The sequence below is a fragment of the Myripristis murdjan genome, chromosome 21, assembly GCF_902150065.1.
Source record: "Myripristis murdjan chromosome 21, fMyrMur1.1, whole genome shotgun sequence".
NCBI lineage: Eukaryota > Metazoa > Chordata > Actinopteri > Holocentriformes > Holocentridae > Myripristis > Myripristis murdjan.
Window position 1 is genome coordinate 32,986,813 of NC_044000.1, and position 24,465 is coordinate 33,011,277.

General features: G+C 40.5%; 1 protein-coding gene across 1 annotated transcript in view; it reads right to left on the reverse strand.

Moving 5' to 3' along the window:
• Window positions 1-20,983, reverse strand: part of il1rl2 (interleukin 1 receptor-like 2) — a 28,261-nt gene extending 7,278 nt beyond the window's left edge. Inside the window, exons 1-6 of the mRNA XM_030080259.1 lie at window positions 20,894-20,983; window positions 11,484-11,685; window positions 10,658-10,820; window positions 3,686-3,860; window positions 1,026-1,088; window positions 529-652 (exon numbers count right to left, since the gene is read on the reverse strand). Of these exons, the coding sequence (XP_029936119.1) occupies window positions 529-652; window positions 1,026-1,088; window positions 3,686-3,860; window positions 10,658-10,820; window positions 11,484-11,685; window positions 20,894-20,960 (794 nt within the window). The 5' untranslated portion in view covers window positions 20,961-20,983. The remainder of the gene's footprint in view (window positions 1-528; window positions 653-1,025; window positions 1,089-3,685; window positions 3,861-10,657; window positions 10,821-11,483; window positions 11,686-20,893) is intronic.
• Between the last annotated feature and the right edge of the window lie 3,482 nt (window positions 20,984-24,465).

Sequence of the window (24,465 nt, forward strand, 5' to 3'; positions counted from 1 at the left end):
CCAAAAGGTCTTTTCAAATCAAATTTCTGCTGGAGAATACCTGATTTTGACATGGCAGAGCCACCCTGACACTTCAAAAGTAGAGGAGCCATTGACACTATAAAGTAGATGTGCATCATGTGTATGTCTGTTCAAAATGGCTCTCCTGTCCACAGTAGGAGTCACTTTGCCAGATTCAGCAGAAGATGTTGAAAAGATTGGCGTACGATGTGTGTGCTTATTTGAAGTTACAGCCGTGAAAAGTGAAAGATGAGGGTATTTTTCGGATGGTGAGCGCTAGCAGAACCTGTTTTGATCATGACGTCGGCAGCCTCAGAGGGTTGCCACATCCAAAGTAGGTGATGTGACCCGATTCGGGAGAAGACGCGGAACATTTTGATGTGTAATATGTGTATGTTTGGCTGGAATTGTGGGTTATTTTTTATTCCAAATCTGTTCCAGCACACCTGGCTCATACAGGTGAATGGGAGACGGCACTCTGATCGGTTTATTGCCTGTTACACCCAAAACACACAGGGCCAAACTCACAAACTGAATGAGGCGTTGAGCTGCTCGTAGTCGTCGGTGTGTCTGCCGTTCACCGTCCAGAACATCAGGACCTCGTCCTCGGTAAAGCCGACCATGGCCCGGCACTGCAGCGCCACCCGGGAGCCTGAGCCGGTCACACCGGGACAGGAGAGAGACAGGGACAGAGGTCAGGTACAGATCGTTTAGACCAGGAGCTTCTGGTCCCGCAGGCTGACCCTCCTTAAAACCAGGACCCTCAGACTTCAAGTTGACTTTGCCCTCAGTTAATTACAGAATTGTCTCAGGGTTTGTCGTGCAATGTCTAGTGAATGAACCCTTAGAAACTGGAGCAAATTCACTTGATTTCCTTCAAAAACATGCAGGGAAAAGGGTGATCAGTGCTGCAGGTGGCTGAATCTCGACTGACAGAAAACGTCACAGCAGCTGCGTCTACAGTCTCCGACATGATAAAAACCAGACATGATGAGGTATGAGGTTTGGTTTGTGATGCTGCTTACCCACGTCAACCTGCACAGTTTGCTGTTTAGGGGAAATCACCAACGGCCGGAAAAAAACCGTATCTGTCAACAACAAACACAGACAATTAGAGGGGAAGAGTGTGTACTTTCTGCTGTCCCACTGGAAAGGTTATCGGACACATGAAGCAACACGTCTGAGGTTTTTTTCTTGTTTTGTTTTCTTCCTGCACCCTCAGAGAGTGACACGACCCCTAATAACGGAAACGAGGCACCTCATGCAGGGCGGCCGCCGCCGCTGCCAGAAAATAAAATACAGAGGCGGTGGAGGGTGGCTAGTGTTCAGAGAAAGAAAAAAAAACAGAGGATTTTCACAATCTAATCCATAAATTTACATGGAAAAAACTCACAAATTTGTGAGAAAAAACACTTGGAAAAAATCTTTGATTATAAAGTCACAGATTTGTGAGAAACTTTCTGAAAAATTTTCTGAGGTTAAATTCTAAATTTCTGAGAAAACTAAAAAATTCTGAGATTTTAAAGTCGCAAATTTGTGAGGAAAAACTTTGAAATTCTCTGAGATTAGAGTCATAAATTTATGAGCAAAACATGGGAATTGTTAAATGATCGTACCAGAGATGTAAAATTATCATATTTTGAAGAGAATTATTGTTGATCAAACTACAAAATGATACAAGGGCATATCAGTGCCAATGAAGGGCAAAAAAAAAAAAAAAAATGATGGAGCCGGTAACGACGTTTGGGAAGTAATATTCTGAGGAAAAACACTCAGAATTTTCAAGATTAAAGTGATAAATTTGTGAGAAAAAAGTCACAAATTTATGGGGGAAAAAAAACAAAAATTCTAAGATCACATTTGTCACAAATTTGCAAGAAAGAATGTGATCATCACATTCCTGGTTGTTTTTCTTATGTGAATTAATGTTGTAAATCTCTGACAGGGTATTAGGGTCACTGCAGGGAGAAAAAAAAAACTGAGGAGCCGTGAGAAGGGGGTAATATTTCGGAAAAAAAAAAAAAAAACAACTCTATTTTCAACATTAAAATGGTGAATTAATGAGAAAAAAATCTAATTTATGAGAAAAAACAGTGAAAACTAATTTGCTCTCCTCCTGTGGGATCCAGTCAGAAGGAAATCCTGCTGGTCTGAGTCCAGAACCCCAACCTCCTCCTCAGCATCTGGACTCTGAAGAGACGTTATTGTGACTTGGGCCGATTCAGAAGAAAACAGTAGAATCTGCTGAGGGGATCAGCTGCAGGCCTGAGACACGGCCAGCAGGGGGCAGCACATGTGGAGCCACGGACAGAGAGGAAAGACACAACTATTTTTCGTTTTTTGCTTGTAAATTTGTGACTTTATAATCTCGGAATTTTTGAGTTTTTTACCTCATAAATGTGTGACTTTTTTCTTGTAAATTTACCACTTTATTCTTGGAAATTCTGTGTTTTTTTCCCCTGAATATTAACCCCCTCCAGTGGCTCCATTATGGTTTCTCTCCCTACAATGCCGTCGTAGAGTCTGACCCCAGAAGCTGCCAAAAATCACCACCGCCTCCGACCACATGCCGATACGTCGCGAGTGCACACAGCCTGCAGACGATGGAGCGGACCCCGCGAGGCCCCTGATGCCCTGAGGCTGATTCATCATCGTTATGTGCGTCCTGAATCAATCAAAGTGTTTGACTGGCTGGACGGCTGAGAGGCCAGCACATGTTCTGCAGAAATTAGCAAACAAGAAAAAGTTCTTCGTGTTTTCTGTCCACAATAACTCAGGACATTTGTTTCAAATGAAGCTTTCGAACTTTTGTCACAATTCTGAGAAAATGAATCTGCCATGAATCTGAGAAGATCTCATTTTTCGGATATAATTTGGATGATGAAGATGGCGAGTGATTAAAGGAAGGATGACACCATGCAGCTGTGTAACTGAATCCAGGTTTGCTCTCTGTCCCAATTTGAGTCTGAGAGGAAAAACAATAAAATACGAACAATAGTTGGACAGTTTCATCATGTCATCTTTTGTGGATGCGTGGCTGTAATTTGCAGACACGCTGATGGATCATAAATAGGGAATTTTAAAGGTGCCTTTGTTTTTAGTCACCATGAATCCAGCTGGAACAGTGTTCAGATGTAAAATTACCATTTCTGTGAATAGACAACTCATGAACTCAGCTGCTCCTGTTAAGGTCCGTGTTTCCTCTCCTTTTTCATTTATGCAGAAAAGCCACACATTACTGACGTGAACCTCCTAATAAACAGCTGGTGATTGAAAATAAACCTGGAAAAACAGCTTTTTCTTGTAAATGTATGACTTTAATCTTCATTTATGACTTTAATCTAAGAAGATTACCCATCCAGCTCTCAGAGGGTAAAAAAATGCCAAATATTAATACTATTGATATGTACATATTAATACATCCTCCATGACAGTCATGATAAAATATGAATCTGCATCTTCACTTATAGGTTGCAATGACAAAATGGTTTTAAATCTGTACTTTTACACGTTTAAAGTGTCACGCTTTTATTTTGAAGGTTGAAAACATTGGCATCTTGTAAAAACAACAGATTGAAATAAATGAAACTGACAGCTTGCTTTCCCCCAGCCTCTCTGTCTGTCTGTCTGTCTGTCTGTCTGTCTGTCTGTCTGTCTCGTCTGTCTGTCTGTCTCTTTCTCTCACCGTTGTGGATGTTCAGCAGGACGCTGCGGGCTGCTGTGTACTTCCTGCCATCCAGGCTGATTTCCACCAAGCAGGTGTATTTCCCAGCATCCTCCTCTGTGGCAGCGGGTAGCCTCATGTTGCCCCTCCTGTTGACGGAGGCCGGGGCCCCCCGCCGCTGCACTGGACCGCAGTCCTGCACACACACACACACACACACACACACACACACACACACACACACACACATATAGACACACACCGCCAGAGATTACACACATTTTATTTCTAGCATCTGTGCACAAATCAGCAGCGCCTCATATCGCTCATATTTTGTCACAATATCTGATTATTTATAAGACAAAAACTGGACGTATTCAGTGTTCCCCCAGATTTTATTCTCATCAGGAAAAAACTGAGATTCAGTTAAATGAAGGATTAATTTATAAGAAGACATTAGTGAATGAATTAGCATAATAAATAAAATATGCACAAATAACACAACTTAATTCCAGCTTTTAAATTGCATTTCTGCAGCTGTATCAGACTGTTATCTCATATTTAATGACAGACCGATATCGATAAACAAGTATAAGACCAGTTTAAATCTCCTGTCAGACCGAGGATATTCTGGAAATGACCCGCAGCCGAATTGCGATTCCAGAAGATTCTTCCAGTTTTGGAGCGAGGACAGTTTTTACAGGAATGTTCTGTAACGTGTGTGATGCATCTTCCAGAATCAAAAAGACACACACACACAAAAAAAAAATGCTAAAATGTAGAGTTGAAATGTAAAGAGAAGTTGCCAGGCGCTGTTAGTTCTGCCAACATTTTTTTTTTTTTTTTTTACATAAATCAATATTTAGAACAGAACATAATTTAAAGCAGCACTGAGTGATTACTGCTACAAGGTGGCGCTCCTCTCAATGGACTTTTCCACCTTTTCCTTTCACACCACCAATCTGAAAATTTTAAATGTTTCTCTGCTGGATGTGACGTTTCAGAGACGCTTTGGATGAAGCTGAAGAGGCGAGGTGAAGGAGAGGAGGAAGAGGAGGAGTTCATTCAGACGGATACAGAAATTTCTAAAGCTCAAACCGTGAAATGACAGCAGGCGGGCTGACTCTCACATTGCAGGAAGACATTTTACTGCAACTAAAAGCATGTAATGGTGCTTAATGTAGCATTAGCACTTCATAAAGAAGTGCAGCTTCTCCAGTGTAAGACCTTCAACTCATTTAGTCAACCTTTCTGTAAAATCAAGCATATTCCCAGAATCGTGGTTGTCACCTCCATGTTGAAGGGGACAGGGATTATTGATCTAGCCCAATCTCTATCCCTCTGCTCCTATCTAAAGTTCTGCAAAAAGCAGCTGCAGAACAAATAGTTGATTATCTTAAGTCAAACCAACTATCACAGCCACAGCAGCTTGGATTTCGGCCAGAGTATTCCACAGATATGACAACTTGTTATTTCCCTGAAAATGTTAGGTCCTCCTTAGCCAAAAGGCATTTGACCCCGTTGACCGGGACATCCTTATGTCCAAGCTGATCAACGAGAAAGGGTGACCACATATGAGGTCAAGAGGAGGAGTTTATTCAGACAGAGACAGACGTTTAAAAACAACACCAGGCCGGCTGTAAACTGTTTGGTGGAAAGAAGAGCCACAGTGATGACACATCGCATCAGGACACATGCAACAATATGCATGTGATAGTGCTTGTAATATTTGGTAAATCTTTCTATAAAGTCAAGCATGTTCCCAAAATCTTGGAAAAAAATGTCACTTGCGTATTTTTGAAATCTGTGCAATTAACTCACAAATTCAAACTGATGCAGGTATCCCACAGGGTTCAGTTTTGGGCCCATTGCTCTTTAGTGTTTACATCGTGCTCTGCCTGGAAGTTGCCCTGCAGTTGGTTGCCTGCTCTATGCTGATGATACGATAATTTATACATCTTCAAGCAGGTCAGCTAAACAAGGCACCAGACATCCTAACATCTCGCATGAAACTGGTGCATACCAAAAAAACAGCTATCCCGCTATACGAAAAAAAACAGCCTACGTGCTTTATAATTAGAAATCCACCACAACCAAGAAAACATATAGTGATTATACAGGGCGAATAAATCAATGGGGCTAAAAATCCTTGTTTCTTGGTATCATCTTGGATAGTGATAATAATTTTGATGAATATGTCAAAAAAAAAAAAAAAAAGGTCAAAGACAGTAAAAACAAACTTAAACTGTTTCAAGTTGATAAGTTCAAGTTGAGTCAAGCCTCTGATGCAGCTTTGCATCTTTGAATAAACAAGCTTTAAAAATAATGGATAAAAAAATTTAGATGGCACCATTGTTATATATTATGTGTCTATGTGTGCCTGTGTATCTGAATTTTTCCATTTGATTTATTCTGAAAAAGCCCAGCTTGGGAGTTGAAGACTACGATTAGCTATCATTTCTACATGCGTAATGTCAGCTTCCTGTGTTTGTGTAAACCAGCAAAATGTATATATGCGTAATTCCTACTCAAATAAATAGTCAGATAACTACAAATAAGGGTAAATATTTTAGTCCCCATTCATTTAGGCTTTGACTGGAAATGCGATGGAGCCAGAAAACTGATGTCACCATTCAGAGCTCTGGTGTGTTGAATGAGTGCACATGTCAATGTTCCAGGAATTTACTGTGTGTGTGTGTGTGTGTGTGTGGGTGTGGGTGTGTGTGTGAATGGGGAGAATCACTACCTTCCCTGGAAATACCATCACAGCTTTGTGCCAACATTTCTGTGAACTCTCTCAGATAGTGACTTCGCACACCATCCTCTTATCTTCTCTTATCATCTGTCATCTTCTCCTTCCTTCTCTCCTTCTTTACCACATTCACATCTCCACCCATCCATTCATCTGACAGCGACTTCAAACACACCACAGAAATCCCTCTTTTTTCCCTGCAAGATGAGTGAACCGCTCCTCCAGACCCAAGAGGACACACATATTATAAGAAGATTTATAGCTTTATTTGTTTTGTTTTGTTTTAGTTTTTTTAAAAAAACACTGGAAAATAAGGGAGGATAAATGGAATATTTTACAGCTGGTTTGTGGGACTTCCACCACGAAGAGACATTACTTGGAAATCTCGTCACTCAAGTAGAGACAAAAGAAAAGTGCTCCTCTTACGGTGTTTGACTGAGAGCCAAGAAAGCTCTCTCTCTCTCTCTCTCTCTCTCTCTCTCTCTCTCTCTCTCTCTCTCTCTCTCTCTCTCTCTCTCTCTCTCTCTCGCTCTCTCTCACTCACTGAAACACTGAAACCAACAAACATCTCTCACCTCATAATTTAACGAACAAGCTTGAACAGAAATTGTATTTGATAACGAGGTAAACAATAACTACGTGCCGCCATTCTCCCAACAATGTCCCTCTCTGTACTTTGTTATAATAGCCATTACTAATAATAGTTAATTAAACTATAGTTAATAGTTATTTTACAGTTAAACAATGAAGCCATAATTAACAATGTTTACTTATGTCTCAGTAAACTACTTATTAACAGTTTATTGTTGCACACATTATAACATTTTATTTACTTTATTGAGTAATTATTAATTATATCAAGTGATTTCTTCATTTGTGATACTACAAACATCACACAGACAGATGCAGCAGATATATTTTATATCACTTTGATAATAACTGGTTTGTAGACTGTCTAAAGTTGTTTTTTCTTATACATATATATTTATATTTCTTCTATATTTAAACATCTAATGTTCTGTGTCGGCTGTGCTGTTTTATTCATTAACTAATTATTATAAACAGTAGCTGCAACTTTACAGCAGCCATCCAAATAACAATTATACATGTTTTACATTTAACAGGGTATTATATTCATCTTTGCAACTTTCTAATAACATCCAAATAATGTTTATAGACAGTCTATTAACCCGTTAACAAAGTGATAAATATCTGCTATATCTGTTTATGTGACTTTTGCAGATGTTTAACAAATGATTGCCAAAAGTTTACAAATTATTAGGTAATCATTAAAAGACACCTATGATATTATATAAAATATAACAAACTGTTCATAATTAGATTTCTATGCATTAAGTAAGCATTATTAACCATCATTTCATTGTTTGTTAGAAGAAAATAACTATTTACTGAAGCTGAATTAACCAATTTGCAATTTGTAAATGATGGTTATTATAAAGTGTTACAGTAAGTCTCCTCCAACACTTACTGCTCTCCTTCCAAGATACAACACGCATCACCAGACCAGAGTCACATACTTAAAAACAAAAATAAAAACAAAAAAACAAGACTACAGATCTTTTTTTTTTTTTTTCCATTTTTTCAAACAAACACTAAAACCTGGAATGAGATTACATATTAAATTAGATCAATATCTTTTATTACACAGCTCAAACGAAGGACACACCTGTAACCACTGATCTCAGCTCACACACACCATCCTAGTCCCCACACACACTCACACACACACACACACACACACACACACACACACACACACACACACACACACACACACACACACACACACACACACACACACACACACACACTCACGCACACTGAACTTCCAGTCAAGCCGGCATGTCAAATTGAACCGCTGTCCTCTGTCAGAACACATGAACTGTTCCATCTTCTTCATTTTAGGTTTTTTTTTAAATGTTATTTATCCACTGGACATTTTTTTTTTTTTTTTTATTGCAGCAGCTTCTTTCTCTTCCTTTTCTTTTTTTTCCCTCCTTTTGGAAGCCCGGCCGGGATTTTGGTTCCTGCCCCGTCCATTTTCCACTTGACCCACTCACTGATGCAGGCTGCCAGTGTTGTAATGTTGACGTGTTTTAAGACAAACTCACTATTCGCCAATCACAACAGCGCACTGTGGCCCGCAAACCAATGATTACTTCAGCCAATAAAACCAACAATAATGAGACTTAATGTGATCATATTCTCATTGGATAATTATCATTTCTGTGGATTTATTTGCTGCAGAACTGGAACCTGCTGCCGACTTTAACTGAGTCAGGCCAGTTTGAACCTGTAATGTTACCTCTAATCTTCCTCCAGTGCAATAAAAATGAAATGCCATCAAAAAAAAAAAAAGAGGTTGAGCCTGTAATTTTTCTGTCAGAGGTGAAGATTTTGCAGGATCACACTCCGATCTCCGAAAAGATCCGATCTGTTCTGACGGGATGAAAAATCTCATCCTTTTGTGCTTTAATCCTTTTTTCCTTCCAGTGGCTGTGACTGTGCTGCTCTCTGCTGTGTGTTTGATGACCTGATGCCTGAGCTTTAGTCTAGCTCCATCTTCTGGTGAGCTGCATGCATTACACCTCCTCTTTATTTAAAAATATTAAAATATTTAAAATTTTAAAAAATATTTTATTTATTTATTTATTTATTTATTTATTCATTCATTTTTGCAGTACCGTGCTGCACCTATATTTGAGGTTTGGGTCTGGTTTGGCACTGGATCAGCAACTTTCACTTTTTCATTGCAGTTGCATGTTGATTATTGCATATGAATCCCTGTATAGAGCTAAATCTGGAACAGGAACATCAGAATCAAGGCGACCACAGTCAACAGCAACAACAGGCATGGCACAACTTTTACTGTTATGCTTTTTCACATTTTTTTTCACATGTTATTATTTCATTTAATCACATTATTCACTTGATTTCAGGGATTTTTTTTTTAGAGAATGCTTTCATTTTAAGTAGCACAATATCCAGACCATGTAGACAGAAACAAATCAGACCAGCATGGGACCGTCAATGCTGCTGACCTACTGTCAGGTTTGACATTTTAGCCTGAGGGTGGTGCTAGAGGACAGGTGATGGTGAAAATTGACAAGTTTACCTTCCTGGCAAGTGTGGATTTTGAGCAGCAATGCAAAGCTGAGAAAATGTTTTGAGGGATGCACAGCGAAAAGTTTGTTTGGGATTCAGTATCAAAACATTTTCCACTCTTTTGGAAATGGGTTTGTTTGCTGGACCAGATGCTCTTCATTAACTTTGAAGAAGAAGAAGAAGAAGAAGAACAGTCTGGTGGAAGAAGTCTTTCTCAGAGGATCTATTACGCTCATATTGGAGGAGAAAATGTTGGTTTTACTACTCCATAAGTGTAGCAGTGGAGTATTTTTTAAAGCCAGTAATTTTATTTTGATTTCAGTTCATTTTTACTTGAGTTTTGTCATTCACTACATTTTAAATCGGATCCATTACAGGGAACAAATAATCAGTGACAGTCTGTGGAACCTTTCACAATAAAAGCTCAGTCAGCAAAGATGAGAAGAGGAACCTGCTTCTACTTTTTGTCGTTTCCAAATTTTACAATAAAAGCTGCACCATGAAAAACTACAACAAGGACCATTCAGACTCAACTGGCAAAAAAATCTGGAATAAGAGTGGATAGTGAGAACCATGTAGACTCCACCATCACATGATGCGTTTATCCCACATGTGTCAGTTGAGTCTACAGGGTCCTCACTTCAGTTGAGTGTAATGCCCCTTTAAAAGCATGCAGTGTGCAGCGTGTTCTCTCCTCCTTTTCTAACTGCATGGAAAAGATCCCAGCTAACACAGTTACTGTTTGGAAAAAGGAGCTCAGTCACTTTTACTGCCAGGACATTTGACATGAGACACTTTGGACTTTTACTGCAGGACATTTTTACTGCACTACTTCTACTTCTACTGCAGTCACATACCAGCAGAGGAACAGTACTTCTACTTCTACTGCAGTCACATACCAGCAGAGGAACAGTACTTCTACTTCTACTGCAGTCACATACCAGCAGAGGAACAGTACTTCTACTTCTACTGCAGTCACATACCAGCAGAGGAACAGTACTTCTACTGGAGCAGCAGTTTGTAGTACTCTGTCCACCGCTGGTAAATTAAATCTAATTAAAGTCGTGGTAGTGCAGTGGAGAAACCATACGAGTGCACTGCTGAGGCTGACATACCTTCAGCCACCGTACGGGCGCTGTGCTGTTCAGCTTGAGCACGTCGGGCTGTTTGCAGGGCACGATGTCGCTGGTCCCCTGGATGATAGACCTGCTCTCGTCTGGGGGGGGACACCGGCCGCTGGACACCGACACCTCGATCTCCAACCACACCCCCTCCTCACTGCAGACACATATGGTCAGTGGGTTATGTTTTAGGCATGGAAGACCCTCAAACACGCACCAAAAACGATGTGGAAGCAGTACGGTTGTTCATTTAAAATGTTTCTCATTTTTAAATTCATGTGTCATTGTGAAGTCAATTGTAACACTGAGACTACTCTTATTAGTGCCAATGTTCAAGACTACATTTTTTTTTCTGATATCCGGCCTGCAAAATGATTTCTTGATTTTCAGTTAATACTGCCCTGGTTTCATATCACCCACAACATGAATACTACAAACTCCAGCATGCACTGCAGCTGCCCACATGACGACTCTCAAGACACCCATCAAGACAGCTATTAGCCAGCTTGTTCGTTAGCAACCCAGCACAAAAGCAAAAGGGTTTTTGTCCCCACAAGTCAGCCTGACGATATCTACACTTGAAAAAACCTCAGTTAACTGATTAATTTTGTTTCCATGTGATCAAACTATCAGTCATTTGCCTTGTAGATACAATAACTCATGCCTTAAAAAAGTGATGATGCAGTTCAGACTCTTTTCAAGCTATTTTCCACTCTCTAATCAGCTGGGTTTAATAGAGCGCCATTTTTGTAGGGAGGAATGGTTCAATAATGATTTTTTAATAATGATACTTAATAAGCCATGCTGGTGTTTTTCCTACCCGAATTCACAGATGTAGGTTCCGCCGTGAGAAGCCTGGACAGGTAAAAACCACAGCGCCCCCTCTCTGACCTCCACCCCGGAGGGCAGGCTCTGATTGGTGGCCCCCCCTCGGCTCCAGGTCACGTTGGTTTGACCCTCACAGCTCAGCAGGAAGAGGTGGCCGGCGCCCACGTGGTACGTGTCCGTCGCCACGCCTTGGTCTGGAGGGGACGAAGAGACAGTCAGGATTTAAAAGGATGCCCATTTTGGCGCTGATGCACCAGCTGTTCTCACTGAGGCCTCCCCACCAAATTTTAATTTTTTATTTTCCAACAGGAGTGGTAAAAGAGGTGGTGGGACTGCAACAATTTTCTCTAACTCTATTTTAACGAAGGAAATTCCACAAAATAATTACACTACATTTGAATATCATGCATTTGTTTTTAGCAGTCCCCCTATTTTATGTATGACAATTTATAGACCACCTAAGCATGCCTCCTCTTTTATCAGTGAATTCTCTGAACTTTTATCAATTATACACTCCTCATATAACAGAGTGATAATAACTGGTGATTTTAACTTACACATAGATAACATTTCAGATCCCATTACTATTGAATTTTTAAATATATTAAACTGTATGGATTTTACGCAACATGTCACACAGCCCACTCACAACAGAGGACACACCCTGGATTTGGTCATAACCTATGGCCTGTCCACTGGTGTGTCCTCTGTTGTCGACCTGGCTGTGTCAGATCACTATTGTGTGTTTTTTAAAGTTGCCAGTTTTATTCAACAGGAGGCCCCGGTGAGAACAGTGAGGAAACGCCATCTTACTCCTGGAGTGGCTGCAAATTTTATTGAGATTTTATATAATACCCCCGCTGAAATTTTACCTGCACCCTGTGATTTTATTGTCGATAATTTTAACACTAAACTGAGGTTAGCCCTCGACTCAGTGGCTCCACTTTTAACTAAAACGATAAAAACTAAATCTACATCCCCCTGGATAAATTCTGAAATTAAGAGTCTGAAAAGAAAGTGCAGGAGTGCTGAAAGGAAGTGGAGGAAAACAAAACTGACAGTACACCATGAAATACTCCGTGAAAAACTCAAAATTTATAATAACGCAGTTAAACAGGCAAGAACTTCCCACTTTTCAAAACTTATCTCAGTTAAAAAGAATGACCATAAATTCCTCTTCTCCACAATTGATCTTTTAATAAACACCGATTTTAAAAAGTCCTCCATGGTACCAACTGATGCTCTATGTGAGGACTTTGCAGACCACTTCAGAAGTAAGATTGATGTCATTAGATCTACTTTTTTATCACAAAACAGTGTTGCTTTTAATAGTCCTGAGCCATTGCTTTTACCAGAGGAAACACTGGAACATTTTGTCCTGGTTGATGCACAGATGCTTGGTCGAGTTTTCTCCCGAGTTAACCCAACAACCTGCCTTTTAGATCCAATTCCCACATCACTCTTAAAGACGTTTTATGGATTCTTTGAGTTTGAACTTTTAAATATTGTAAATTGCTCCCTCCAGACAGGTGTCTTCCCCGCTGCCTTTAAAACGGCAGTGGTGAAGCCCCTTCTGAAGAAGAGCAATTTGGACCCTAACATTCTTAATAACTACCGACCTGTATCCAACTTACCCTTTTTAAGTAAAATTTTAGAAAAACTGGTTTTTATCCAATTAAATGATTTTTTAAACAGAAATAATATTTTAGATCAATATCAATCTGGTTTTAGGATGAACCACAGTACCGAGACAGCCCTCCTGAAGATTGTTAATGATCTCAGGTGTAACATGGACTCACAGAAGCTCTCAGTCCTGGTGCTACTGGATCTAAGCGCTGCTTTTGATACAGTAGATCACCACATTTTATTAAACAGACTCAGAAACCTGGTGGGCCTCTCTGGTACTGTTTTTAACTGGTTTTATTCCTATCTCACAGATCGCCGGTTTTTCGTAAGTTTGGATACATGTTCCTCTAGAACCCATGAAATGAAGTGTGGGGTGCCCCAAGGTTCAATTTTAGGTCCAATACTTTTTAATCTCTATATGCTTCCCCTTGGGGACATCATCAGGAGACACGGCATCAATTTTCACAGCTACGCTGACGATACACAGCTCTACATTGCTGTGTCCCCTGATGACACAGGGCCTATTGATACCCTTTTAAATTGTATTTTAGATATAAAGTCATGGATGGCAGAGAACTTCCTACAGCTCAACCAGGACAAAACAGAGGTTTTAGTTATTGGCCCTGAAGGCAAGAGAGAGAAACTTTTACCAAAATTAAAGGATTTTAAACCCGCAAAATGTGTCAAAAATCTGGGCGTCCTTTTCGACTCTGAGCTTGATTTTATTCCACATATTAGAAGTATAACAAAGATAGGATTTTATCATCTTAAGAACATAGCCAGAGTGCGCCCGTTTCTCTCTCTGGCCAGCACAGAGGTGCTAATGCATGCTTTTATCTCTAGTCGTTTAGATTATTGTAATGCCCTGCTTTCTGGTCTCCCCAAAAAGAGTATTTCACACCTTCAGTTACTCCAGAACTCAGCTGCACGTGTTCTGACGAGGACCAGAAAGCGGGCTCATATTACACCAGTTTTAAAGTCACTGCATTGGCTCCCTGTGCGTTTCAGGATTGATTTTAAGGTTCTTTTATTAGTTTTTAAGTGTCTTAACGGCCTTGGGCCTTCTTATCTGTCTGACCTGCTTTTACCCTACCAGCCCTCGCGCACTCTGAGGTCCTCCGGTACCGGTCTTTTAACTGTTCCCAACGTTAGAACAAAAACCCATGGTGAATCTTCATTTTATTATTATGGCCCACGTCTATGGAACAGCCTGCCGGAGAACCTCAGGGCTGCTCAGACTGTTGATGTTTTTAAACGCAGGCTCAAGACCCACCTTTTTAATCTGGCTTTTATCTGATTCTATTTCCACTCTTTTCTGCTGCTTCTATTGTTTTTACTGCTTTTAGTTGCTGATTAATAATTTATTTATTTATTTATTTATTTTTACTTTTTAATACATATTTATGTTGCCTGCATTGTTTTATTGTTTTAATTTTATTGTTTTTAATTTATTATCATTTATTACACTTCATTTTTTATATGCTTATATATATATATATTATTTATTTACTTATTTCTTCTCTATTCCGTTTAGTATTGATTGTATTTTGCTCTGTTATCTTTTAGTTTTTAGCTCCAGTGTTTTCCTCATGGGGGCCCTCCACACCGGGAGCTGTATCTGGCCTGCCTGCGGGGGGTGCCGTCCTGGGGGTTGTCCTGGCCTGGATGGTTGGGGGCCCCGCTCCAGGGCCTTATGGCCGTGGTGTGGGCTCCTATCTGTCTGGGTCGGGGTGGTCTCTGTGGTGGTGCCCCCTGTAGTCGTGGGCTGGGACGCCTCCCGGTGTGGATGGCTCCCAAAGAATGAATGGTGTTTCCTCATCTGGTCCCTCAGTGCTCAGCCATATTTTATTTTATCTTTGGGTTGGGTTGGGGTGGGCTGGGTTGTGGTGAGGTGTATGCCTGGAGTGTATGCATGTGTGAAATATGTTGTACTTGTGTGTGTGTGCGTGTGTGGGGGAGTATGAGGGGGTGGGGGATTAGGGTTGTATGTATTTTAATGTAAAGCACTTTGTGTTGCATTTGTTTTATGTATGAAAGGTGCTATATAAATAAAATTTGATTTGATTTGATTTGATTTCCCTCAGACAGCAATTTACACATTGCTGTTCTTTTTTTTTTATTTTATTTTTTAATTCCTCTTATTTCCTTTGTTTGATTTATTTATCTCACTGTCAATTCCTACACTTTTACTTTTTAGCATTGCTAGTTTGACTTTGTCTTGAACAGAAAAAGTCACCTGTCGCTCACTGAATGGGCTTCTAAGTCTGTTATGGACATTTATTATAAGAGTCAGAGTGAAGGTGAGAAAAAAAGCAAAGGCCATGGATTCACACCTGTTATTTATAAGAAAAAAGAAAAAAGAAAGAGAAACTTATTGCTCCCAATTGTTTTATTTATTTATTTCAATGTCAATTCATACATTTTTAGCATTGCCATCTTAATTGACATTGATGAATTCCTCCTTCATTACTGATTTTAGTTATCTATGAGATTTTTCCCTCAGTGTGTCTCCTGAGGTTTTACATAAATAAAATGACGATGATGACGATGATGATGATGATGATGGTGATGATGATGATGAAGATGATGATGATGGCTCACTATGTTAAGATCAATCCAGTTATCTCAGGAGAACAATATTTTTTTCTCTCATGAAAATCACAACTAACATAACTTGAGAATTAGCTGGTTATCACAGGAAAAGGGAATAGGTTTACACCAAACGTTTCACACCGCAGTCCAGCAGGCAGAAAAATCTGATCCGAACTTTTCATGCAAAATTCTCCTCTGCTGGGACAGCTCTGTGGCGTTTACACTGTCTGCTCCAAAATACTCTAAATCAGCCTCAACTTTATTTCTAATTCTGCTTGCAAGATGTTCACAGCAGCATAAGACAGTAACACCCTCACAGAGCAAAATCAAACTCAGAGAAGGCCTCTGATCCGTTATCTGTCAGCAGAATAATAGAAAAAAAATCTTACAGTTTGTTTGAGAAACAAGTGTTGAACCTAAAGTTGAAAACACACCACCAGCTGCCAAATCCTCAACTCATACAAAACTAAAAAAAATAAAATCAGAATGATAAAAATACTAAAAATAATTTTAAAAATGGTACAAACAATGGTACTCATAATTAAAAGTATGCTGTAGTTCTGCTCCTCTGCTCACCTCATGCAGTACTTTTCCACTCACCCCACCTCTGCTCCACTCTGACTGCCAGCCACACCCATCTCATCAAGGCAACTCCGCTCACCTGCTCCACCCAGCCTGCCACCTCGTCAGCCCAACTCCGCTCACCTGCTCCACCCAGCCTGCCACCTCGTCAGCCCAACTCCGCTCACCTGCTTTCAATCACTGACTGGCTCAGTATAAAGACTCCTGCTCTCCACACACTCACTGCCAGATTGTTCTTCGCTCTCTCGATGCAAGACTCTCCAGCACTTTTTCCCGGACTGATTATCTGTTGCCGACCTTGCCTGCCTTTGACCAGCCTACCCTGCCTGAACCCTGGAAATTGCCTCAGCCTTCCGTCCCTGACCACGAGTTCTGCCTGCACCCTCCTGGTCTCTGTCTGCGTGTCCCTGTGGCTGTTTGGCAGGTTTCTGCCTCATTACAACAGTGTGATTTTTCTGTTTGACTTGCCTGTTACCTGGACTGTGACTTTGATTGTGTTGCCACACTTATCTTGGAGTGTGCATCGTGTGGACCTTTTACCAGCTGGTTTTGTGATTCCCTCACCTGGCTCTGGGCCCACTGCCGCATCAGAGACATTTGTGTGCTGAACTGTTTACATTGCCTCTGCATTTGCATTTATCTGTCAGAACTACAACTCATTAAAAGTAACTTGCAACGATACCTGTGGTCTGCTGTGCTGCTATTGGGTCCTAACCACACCCGTAACAAAGTAACTTGTTTGGGTGATTTGGTGTCACTTCACAAACATGATGATCATGATGTGCCTTCTGCTGCCAAGTCTGCTGTTCATCAGAGATTTAAAATGCAGAAACTCGTCTCTGAAGTTCTTTGTTGTTTTCGGGGTGTTGGCTGCACAGAAGCTGCAGATCACACTCTGACGGGCGACGGCTTCCATCCAAGACATTGATTCTAAGAACTGACAGGCTGAACGTGGCGACTTCACCACAGCAGAAATCCAACCTTCTTGCGCTGACGTATTTCATGGCATTTGGCTTCTCACATTTCTCGGTACAAAGTGACACACGTAACCTGGTAACCGTGACAACAACAACCGCCTCACAGTCAGCGTGGCAGCTTCACTGCAGGGAAACGAATGTAAATGTTCACGGTGTACTTTTCCTGGTAACACACTTGGGTTTGCATCCAGAACCCAAACACTCTGGGTGTGTCCCTCAGGTCTAATAAACCTGCCACCTTAATCTACGAGAACATCTGAGTTTTTTTGCTCCTAAATTTACAACTTTATTCTCAAATTCTTTTTTTCATTGGAATATTCCTCCTCTTATGAACACATTCAAAAAGCTTTATTTTGGAGGAATCTGAAGGTTTTACCTGTTGACATCGGCGTGCATCACACATCACCTCCGTGTTTGTGACGTGCTGGAAGAACAGAGCTAGCGAGCTAACATTGGCTAGTGTTTGCACATACTCGAACATTAGCGGTCACGTGAGGTCGATGGGGTTAGGGTTCTTAAGTTTTTAACGCGGCACAATTATATAAAGTCAATGCAAAGGAGCGGATGGGCACCGGTTTGTGCCCGGCGACTTGCGTGATGTGAATTTCCATGTGGTGAAAGACACAAACCAGCAGAAACTCACTTTGCATTTGGCATGAATCTTGGCATGCCACATATTTTTGGCCCAGAATCGTTGACATTTCAGTGAATGTGTTGGTTTGCAGAAACATGAATAGCGACATATTATTCTGGGTTGAGCTGGGTTTTTTACTGGGTTGCACCTACAGTGCATGTGATTACAGCAAGCGAAAGGGAAGGGAAGTTGCAAGGTAACAGAAAGCAGCATGATGTAATTCAGCCAAGACAGTCAGAGCAGGAAATGAAAGAAAACCGCAGAGACGCTCTCGACCTGAGTGTTTGCTGCCTGAACATCATAAAAGTGGAAAATCCAGTCGCGCCTAAAGGCCAAGCGACCGCTGTGCACGCCACTGTCAAATAACATTCAGAGCAAAGCTGAGAGCTGAAAACACATGAGTCACACATTCACTCTAACACAGCGAAAAACAGCCCATTCTAACAGGTTTCTAATCCAGAACTGTGTTTGGATTATTGTGAAAGGTGTGAGGAAGCGTCTTATGTTTTTGACATTGCCAGGCAACTCGGATCAGGAAGTTTCTTCATGTCATCAACTTTCCTTCATGCTAAGTTCTTCATGTTCTTCAATGCATCTACTTTGTGGAAAAATAAAACCAAACTGGAAATAAATAAGTGGTATTACCTCCCTCCATTGTTTAAAAAGAGAAAAAGAAGATTGTTAAGAGTGAATATGAGACTAAATGGACATTTCATGCCGCGTTGGCAGCTTCGCCTTGTATTATCTTTATTGAATTTTTCCTATTTCTGCTATTTCTTTAGTGTCATAAAGGCTTCGCAGGTACAGCAGTTACAATACAGCCAAGATCAAGTTGGACCAGACTTGTACCCCGTCATTACAGCTGCGTTCGCCTAGTTTCTGCTCGTTTTAAGGTTTTATTCTGTCGTCTTGTCACTGTTTCACGGTGAGAATGAAAGGGCTGCTCTCAGATACGATGTTTATGTCTCTCAGATGAGCGGCTTTCGTAACTCTAAAACATTAAAGTGTGTGCATAAATGTGGACTCTGACCCGGTTAATGCCCGCGGGAGGCAGGATGTGTATCAAGCTACTAACCAAGCAACAGAAACAGAGACATTGTACATACTGGACTTACGATGTGTTTTCTACATTTTCACAAACTTTGGATGTTATTCTGCACTTGTGCTGTGTTATTTTGCAAAAAATAACCACCCCCTTTAAGTTAAATATGAAAAAACAATAAAGCATAAAGCAGTTCAAATGGGTAATTTGTCAAATCTTTTTAAATTCCAATCTCATAATTTACCACCAGTCATCAAAGGTTAAAATCCCTTCACAGGAAAATGTTTAAACCTCAGTTAACATCTATAGATATCACTAAATATACCATCAGTGTTATACTGCTGTCAGGAAAAATGCTCAAATCTCTCCTCTTACAGTCACTGTGTGTCAAATCCACTGAAAAAAATATGTGCAACCACTTAGTTAATGTTAGTTAATCAATATAGTCTCGTTCAGTCTTAAAATCCCACTTGTTTCAGGGTTTTTTTTTTTTTATTCCTATGAACAAGTATAAATATGTTGGACCAAGGCGGAAAGAATAAGACAGATCAGGGCCCGTATTCCCAAAACTTCTTATCTTACCACTAAGAGTTCTCTTAAATGTCACTAAAACTTCCTGACTAAGAACTCTGAAAAACAATTCACGAAGCTACGGAGACCAACTTTTACTGAGTAACTTAGAAAACTCTGAAGCTAAGAGAAAGGGGTGGGGCCGACCCCGTTGCTATGGGTGACAGTGATTGGTTGTTGGGGAATGGGTCTTTGTGAGTGATCTAATCTGAGAAATACTGCAGAAAGAGGTGTTATGATGCTCTTGGAATATTTAAATGGAGACCTAAAAATAAAACATGTGGCCTTCTTCTGATTAAACATGAAACAAAAAACAATGTAAAGACCAATCAAGCACATGTTTAGCTGAGTGTCAGCAGCCTCTTATGCATCTGTATCTCGTTAAACCATTAGAAAATATGGATATAAGCAGCCTTTCAAGTATTAGATAGATACTACCGTTACCATGGTTGATAAAACATCTTAAGTTTTGACTCCAAACGGAAGCGAAGGCCAAACTGGATGCAGGAACGTCTCCTCCTTCTTACACAACTTGTGCATGAAAGGAAGGATCTCATTAAAGGGAGATTTGAGATGGGCTGACAACAAGATGCAGAAAAGAAGCATGGGAACAGATCTGTGTTCAGATCAGTGCAGCTTTCCCACTCATCAGCCGCAAGGCGAGGACAGAGACTGCAGAGTTCAAGCACCAAACAGCTGCAACAAGTAACATATGAGCCACTTCTCTGTAAATACTCGAGATTACAATGTATTACTCTCTATTTAGCATACGGAAAAATTAACAAATGCTGCACTGAACTTTGATACACAACATCAAATTATATTAATTTGTGAACTTTTTATTTTAAATCTTTACTGCATTTATTAGGAGGCTCTGCACCCAAATCTTTATCACCTGTTGCCTCGATGGTCTGAGCTGGTCCTAGTGACGTAGGAGTCTCTTGACCCTTAACTTGTCACAGAGTTAGGAGCTGCTTTTCGTGCCGGGACACTTTGTGAAATTCTTTTAGCAGAGGAATTAAGGAGTCCTAAAGATAGGACTGACACGCCCATTATTTTTAAGAGTTTCTCCTAAATCGGCAACTTAGTCCCCTACTTTTAGTCCCCAAATGTTTTGTGAATAGGCACCCAGACCTCTAGGATCAAGAAACTGACACTTGGGATTACCAGCCAGTGGGATTATCTCATTCCACTGGAAGATTTCTTTACCTTTGAAGAAAGATAAGATTTTAACACTGAAGATAAGACTGAATATCTTTTTTTCTCCATCTAGAGAGTCTCTTGTTTCAAACGGGTCCCTGTCCTCAGTGTGGACAGACTCGTCTTACACACTCCTCCTCCTCCTCACTCAGATTATTGGTGACAGGTTTATCACTCACCGTGTCCGAGGGCGTATGCCAGGGAGAGGAAGGCGGTGAGGCGGCTAAGCCATCCTGCCGCTGCCATGCTCCTGCTCTGTGGGATTAGACAGGATAGACAGAGGCTCACGAAACTGTGGTGTGATTTCACTGGCATGGCTTGTTCGAGTCCACAGGCAACAAGGAAGGCGTCCTCACACGTTTCCTCAGAGCTTAAGAGGGGAAGTGAGAGATGCAAGTTACACAACTGACAGGCGAGAGGCAGGGCAGTAAAACCCCAGGAAGTTCCACTGTTTTTTTAATCTGGAGAGTGTTTGGAAGCTCTGTAAATCCCTGAGATATTCCCACAGTGACTCTCAGTGTGTCTCAGTGTGTCTGTGGTGCAGGCATGGCCGCGTTGCACCTTGCGGCATTTCATATCTACCATATGATCATTGCAGTATCGCAATCATATCCCAACAACACACATGTGGTTTCCAGTGATGAGTCCACAGTGATTTCTATCATGTCGAAAAGGGACTCGTGTCACTACAATCATCATTATGAAACATGAAATGTGGCACGTATTATGGTGCAAACTGTTGTCAGGTGTTCCCACACTGAATATTGTTGGAAATGTTGCAGTGATACTATCGATACAACAATACTACAATACAATAAAATAATATCATTTCAGTCTCCTTAAAACTCACTGTTATTGTATCAGCCTTTTCTTAACTGATGGTATTTGCTGTAACTATTATTTTTTTTCTCTGTTTTAATATTTTGTTGGTTTTAGCTGTTGTTATCTGTATTTCCAATGGTTTTGTTGTCATTATTACTTAGTATTATTATATCATTACTTGTATTAACTGTTTCATTGCAAAGCGCTTTGTAACTTTGTTGTGAAAGGTAGTGCACAAATAAAGGTAGCATTCTTCTCCTTCTTCTCAGTATTTTTACCATTATTATTTCAATATTTAGCACAATAAGTTCCTCTTGTAATAATACAATATTTTAGAGATAGTGCAAAGATTAAATAAGTGATTTTATACCATAAAGTGAGCATCTATAAACTCACTACTGAGGATCAAAGATACACTTTAAGCTCCAGTTGGACTTATTCCAGTGTATTAACAATATGTATTACATAATATTAGCATGTACATGATGAAAAACAGACCATGTAAATAACTTCATTAAAACAGTGTTGTTACACTGTCAAAATAACAACAATAACAACAACAACAACAATAATATGAATACTACTACTGCTACTATATAAGAATAGCTGTAACATAGTCTTTCATGAAGTACCTACGCAGTGTACTTACATAGTTACAGTATTAATTACACAGTTCATACACAGGAATAAGGCCTTGTGTAAAGTAAAACAGATTTTCCACATATTTGCGGAGAGACTGACTTACAGTTTAGACACTTCAGAGGTGTGAGTTGTGATTTTGGAGCGATACTTACCGTGCCGTGTGCTCAGTGTTACCTGTCCTGCTCTGTGTGTGGGTTTCCCCTCTAACACATCACCTCCCGCCTTCAGCCTTTTATACTGTTCCACTAACCCACATATGAAATTTCCACAGAGCACAACACAAAACAAAACACGCACCAACATTTGCATTGCTTAACACCCTCCCTCTACTGCTCTGACTGGTTTTATGAGTTTATGACTGTTTTTTTTGTTTTTTTTTGCCGATGTGAGTGTGCTCAGCCGATCTGTTGGGAATAAGTTGTTTTAAAGCCCCAAAGGCATAAAAACCTTCTTTTTCAGCTTGCTGGTTAAATTTTCCATGTTGTACACCTATTAAACAACATTTCAAAATTTCCCCCCACAGTTTTCTGCAGTGAGCAAAGTATGAGCCCAAACCCCATGGGAATGTATCTCTGTTTTACCCTAGCCCCATGTTCTCAGGATCCTGTGTTCCTCCAGTTCAATATTCTGTTAACACACATTTTAACCCTAACCCTAACCCCCAAGAGCTAGGGAACATCTTTTACTGTTTCCCATTATGTGTTATATATAACTGGGGAACAGATGACCCTAAGAACGTAGCACACTGAGAGAGCACATATGTAGAACTAGGGAATGTAGAACGCTAAGACCCTGAGAACATAGGACCCTGGAGCGTAGGACCCTGGGAGAGCACATATATAGAACTGGGGAAAATAAGATCCTGGGAACGTAGGACCCTGAGAATGTAGGACCCTGGGAAAGTATTGGACCCTAGGAATGAAAGACTCTGGGAATGTAGAACCCTGGGGACATAGGACCCTGAAAAATAGGATCCAGGAAGAGCACATATACAGAACTGGGGAATGTATGACCCAGTGAATGTAGGACCCTGGCAGAGCACATATGTAGAACTGAGAAACATAGGACCCTTGGAACATGAGACCCTTGGAAAGTAGGACCCTGGGAACATAGGGCCCTATTAACATAGGACCCTGGGAGAGCACCTACAGTATGTAGAACTGAAAACATGAGACCTTGGGAACCTAGGGCTCTGGGAATGTAAGACCCTGGGAACAAAAGACCTTGGGAACCCTGGGATCCTATACTATACTGATCCTATACTGTATCTCTCAGGGTCCTATTGACATAGGACCCTGAGAGAGTACATACAGTATGTAGAACTAGGGAACATAAGACTTTAGGAATATAAGACCCTGTGAACATAGGGTGCTGGGAATGTAAGTCTTTGGGAACATAAGACCCAGGGACCATAGGGACCTGGGAACGTAGGACGCAGGGAACATGGGACCCTGGAAGGGCACATATGTGGAACTGAGGAGCATAGGATCCTGGGAATGTAAGACACTCGGAGCATTGAACCCTTGGAATGTAGGACCCAGGGAAAGCACACATATAGAACTAGGGAACACAGGACCATGGGAACGCTGGTCCCTGGAAGAGCTCATATGTAGAGCTGCAGAACATAGGATCCCAGGAATTTAAGACCCTGGGAACAAAGGACCCTTGGAACTGAGGATGCTGGGAGAGCACATATATGCACATAGGGGGCACATAGGATGGCTGGAACACAGGACTGAGTTCAATCCCATCTCCCTATTACAAATTTCTAAGTTATCTGTTTGCCTTTTTTATGATAATAATTTCTACAACCTCCCAGGCTGTCTTTATTATGATCATTATTTCTTACTGTATGATATGCTGTTGCATTGCCCTGACACACTAGGATGGTTTTTGTTGACTCTATGTTCACTGTCACTTAATTGGAAAAGAAAAAAATAATCCCAATGTTTGTTTTATTTCATTACTTTCACTTATTGGAAAACTGTGACCTCAGACTGTACCAGTAAAACTCAATAAAACCACATGTCCATGTCCATAAAACTGATAAACCAATAAAAACATATTATGTATCTATTAAATACAGCCGCCTCTCTGATCTTCATTTAGTTTGCACTTTAAACTGTCAGTCAGTCGTCATGTTACGTCCAGGAAATACGTGGCAATATGGAGGCAATATGTTCTAAAAATACTATTTGATTGTGACTTTAAAGCAATAATCCCTGAGATTGTTTTTTTTTTCTTTGTTTTAGGGCCAATTTTGCAGATCAAAGGTCAATGTTTTAGT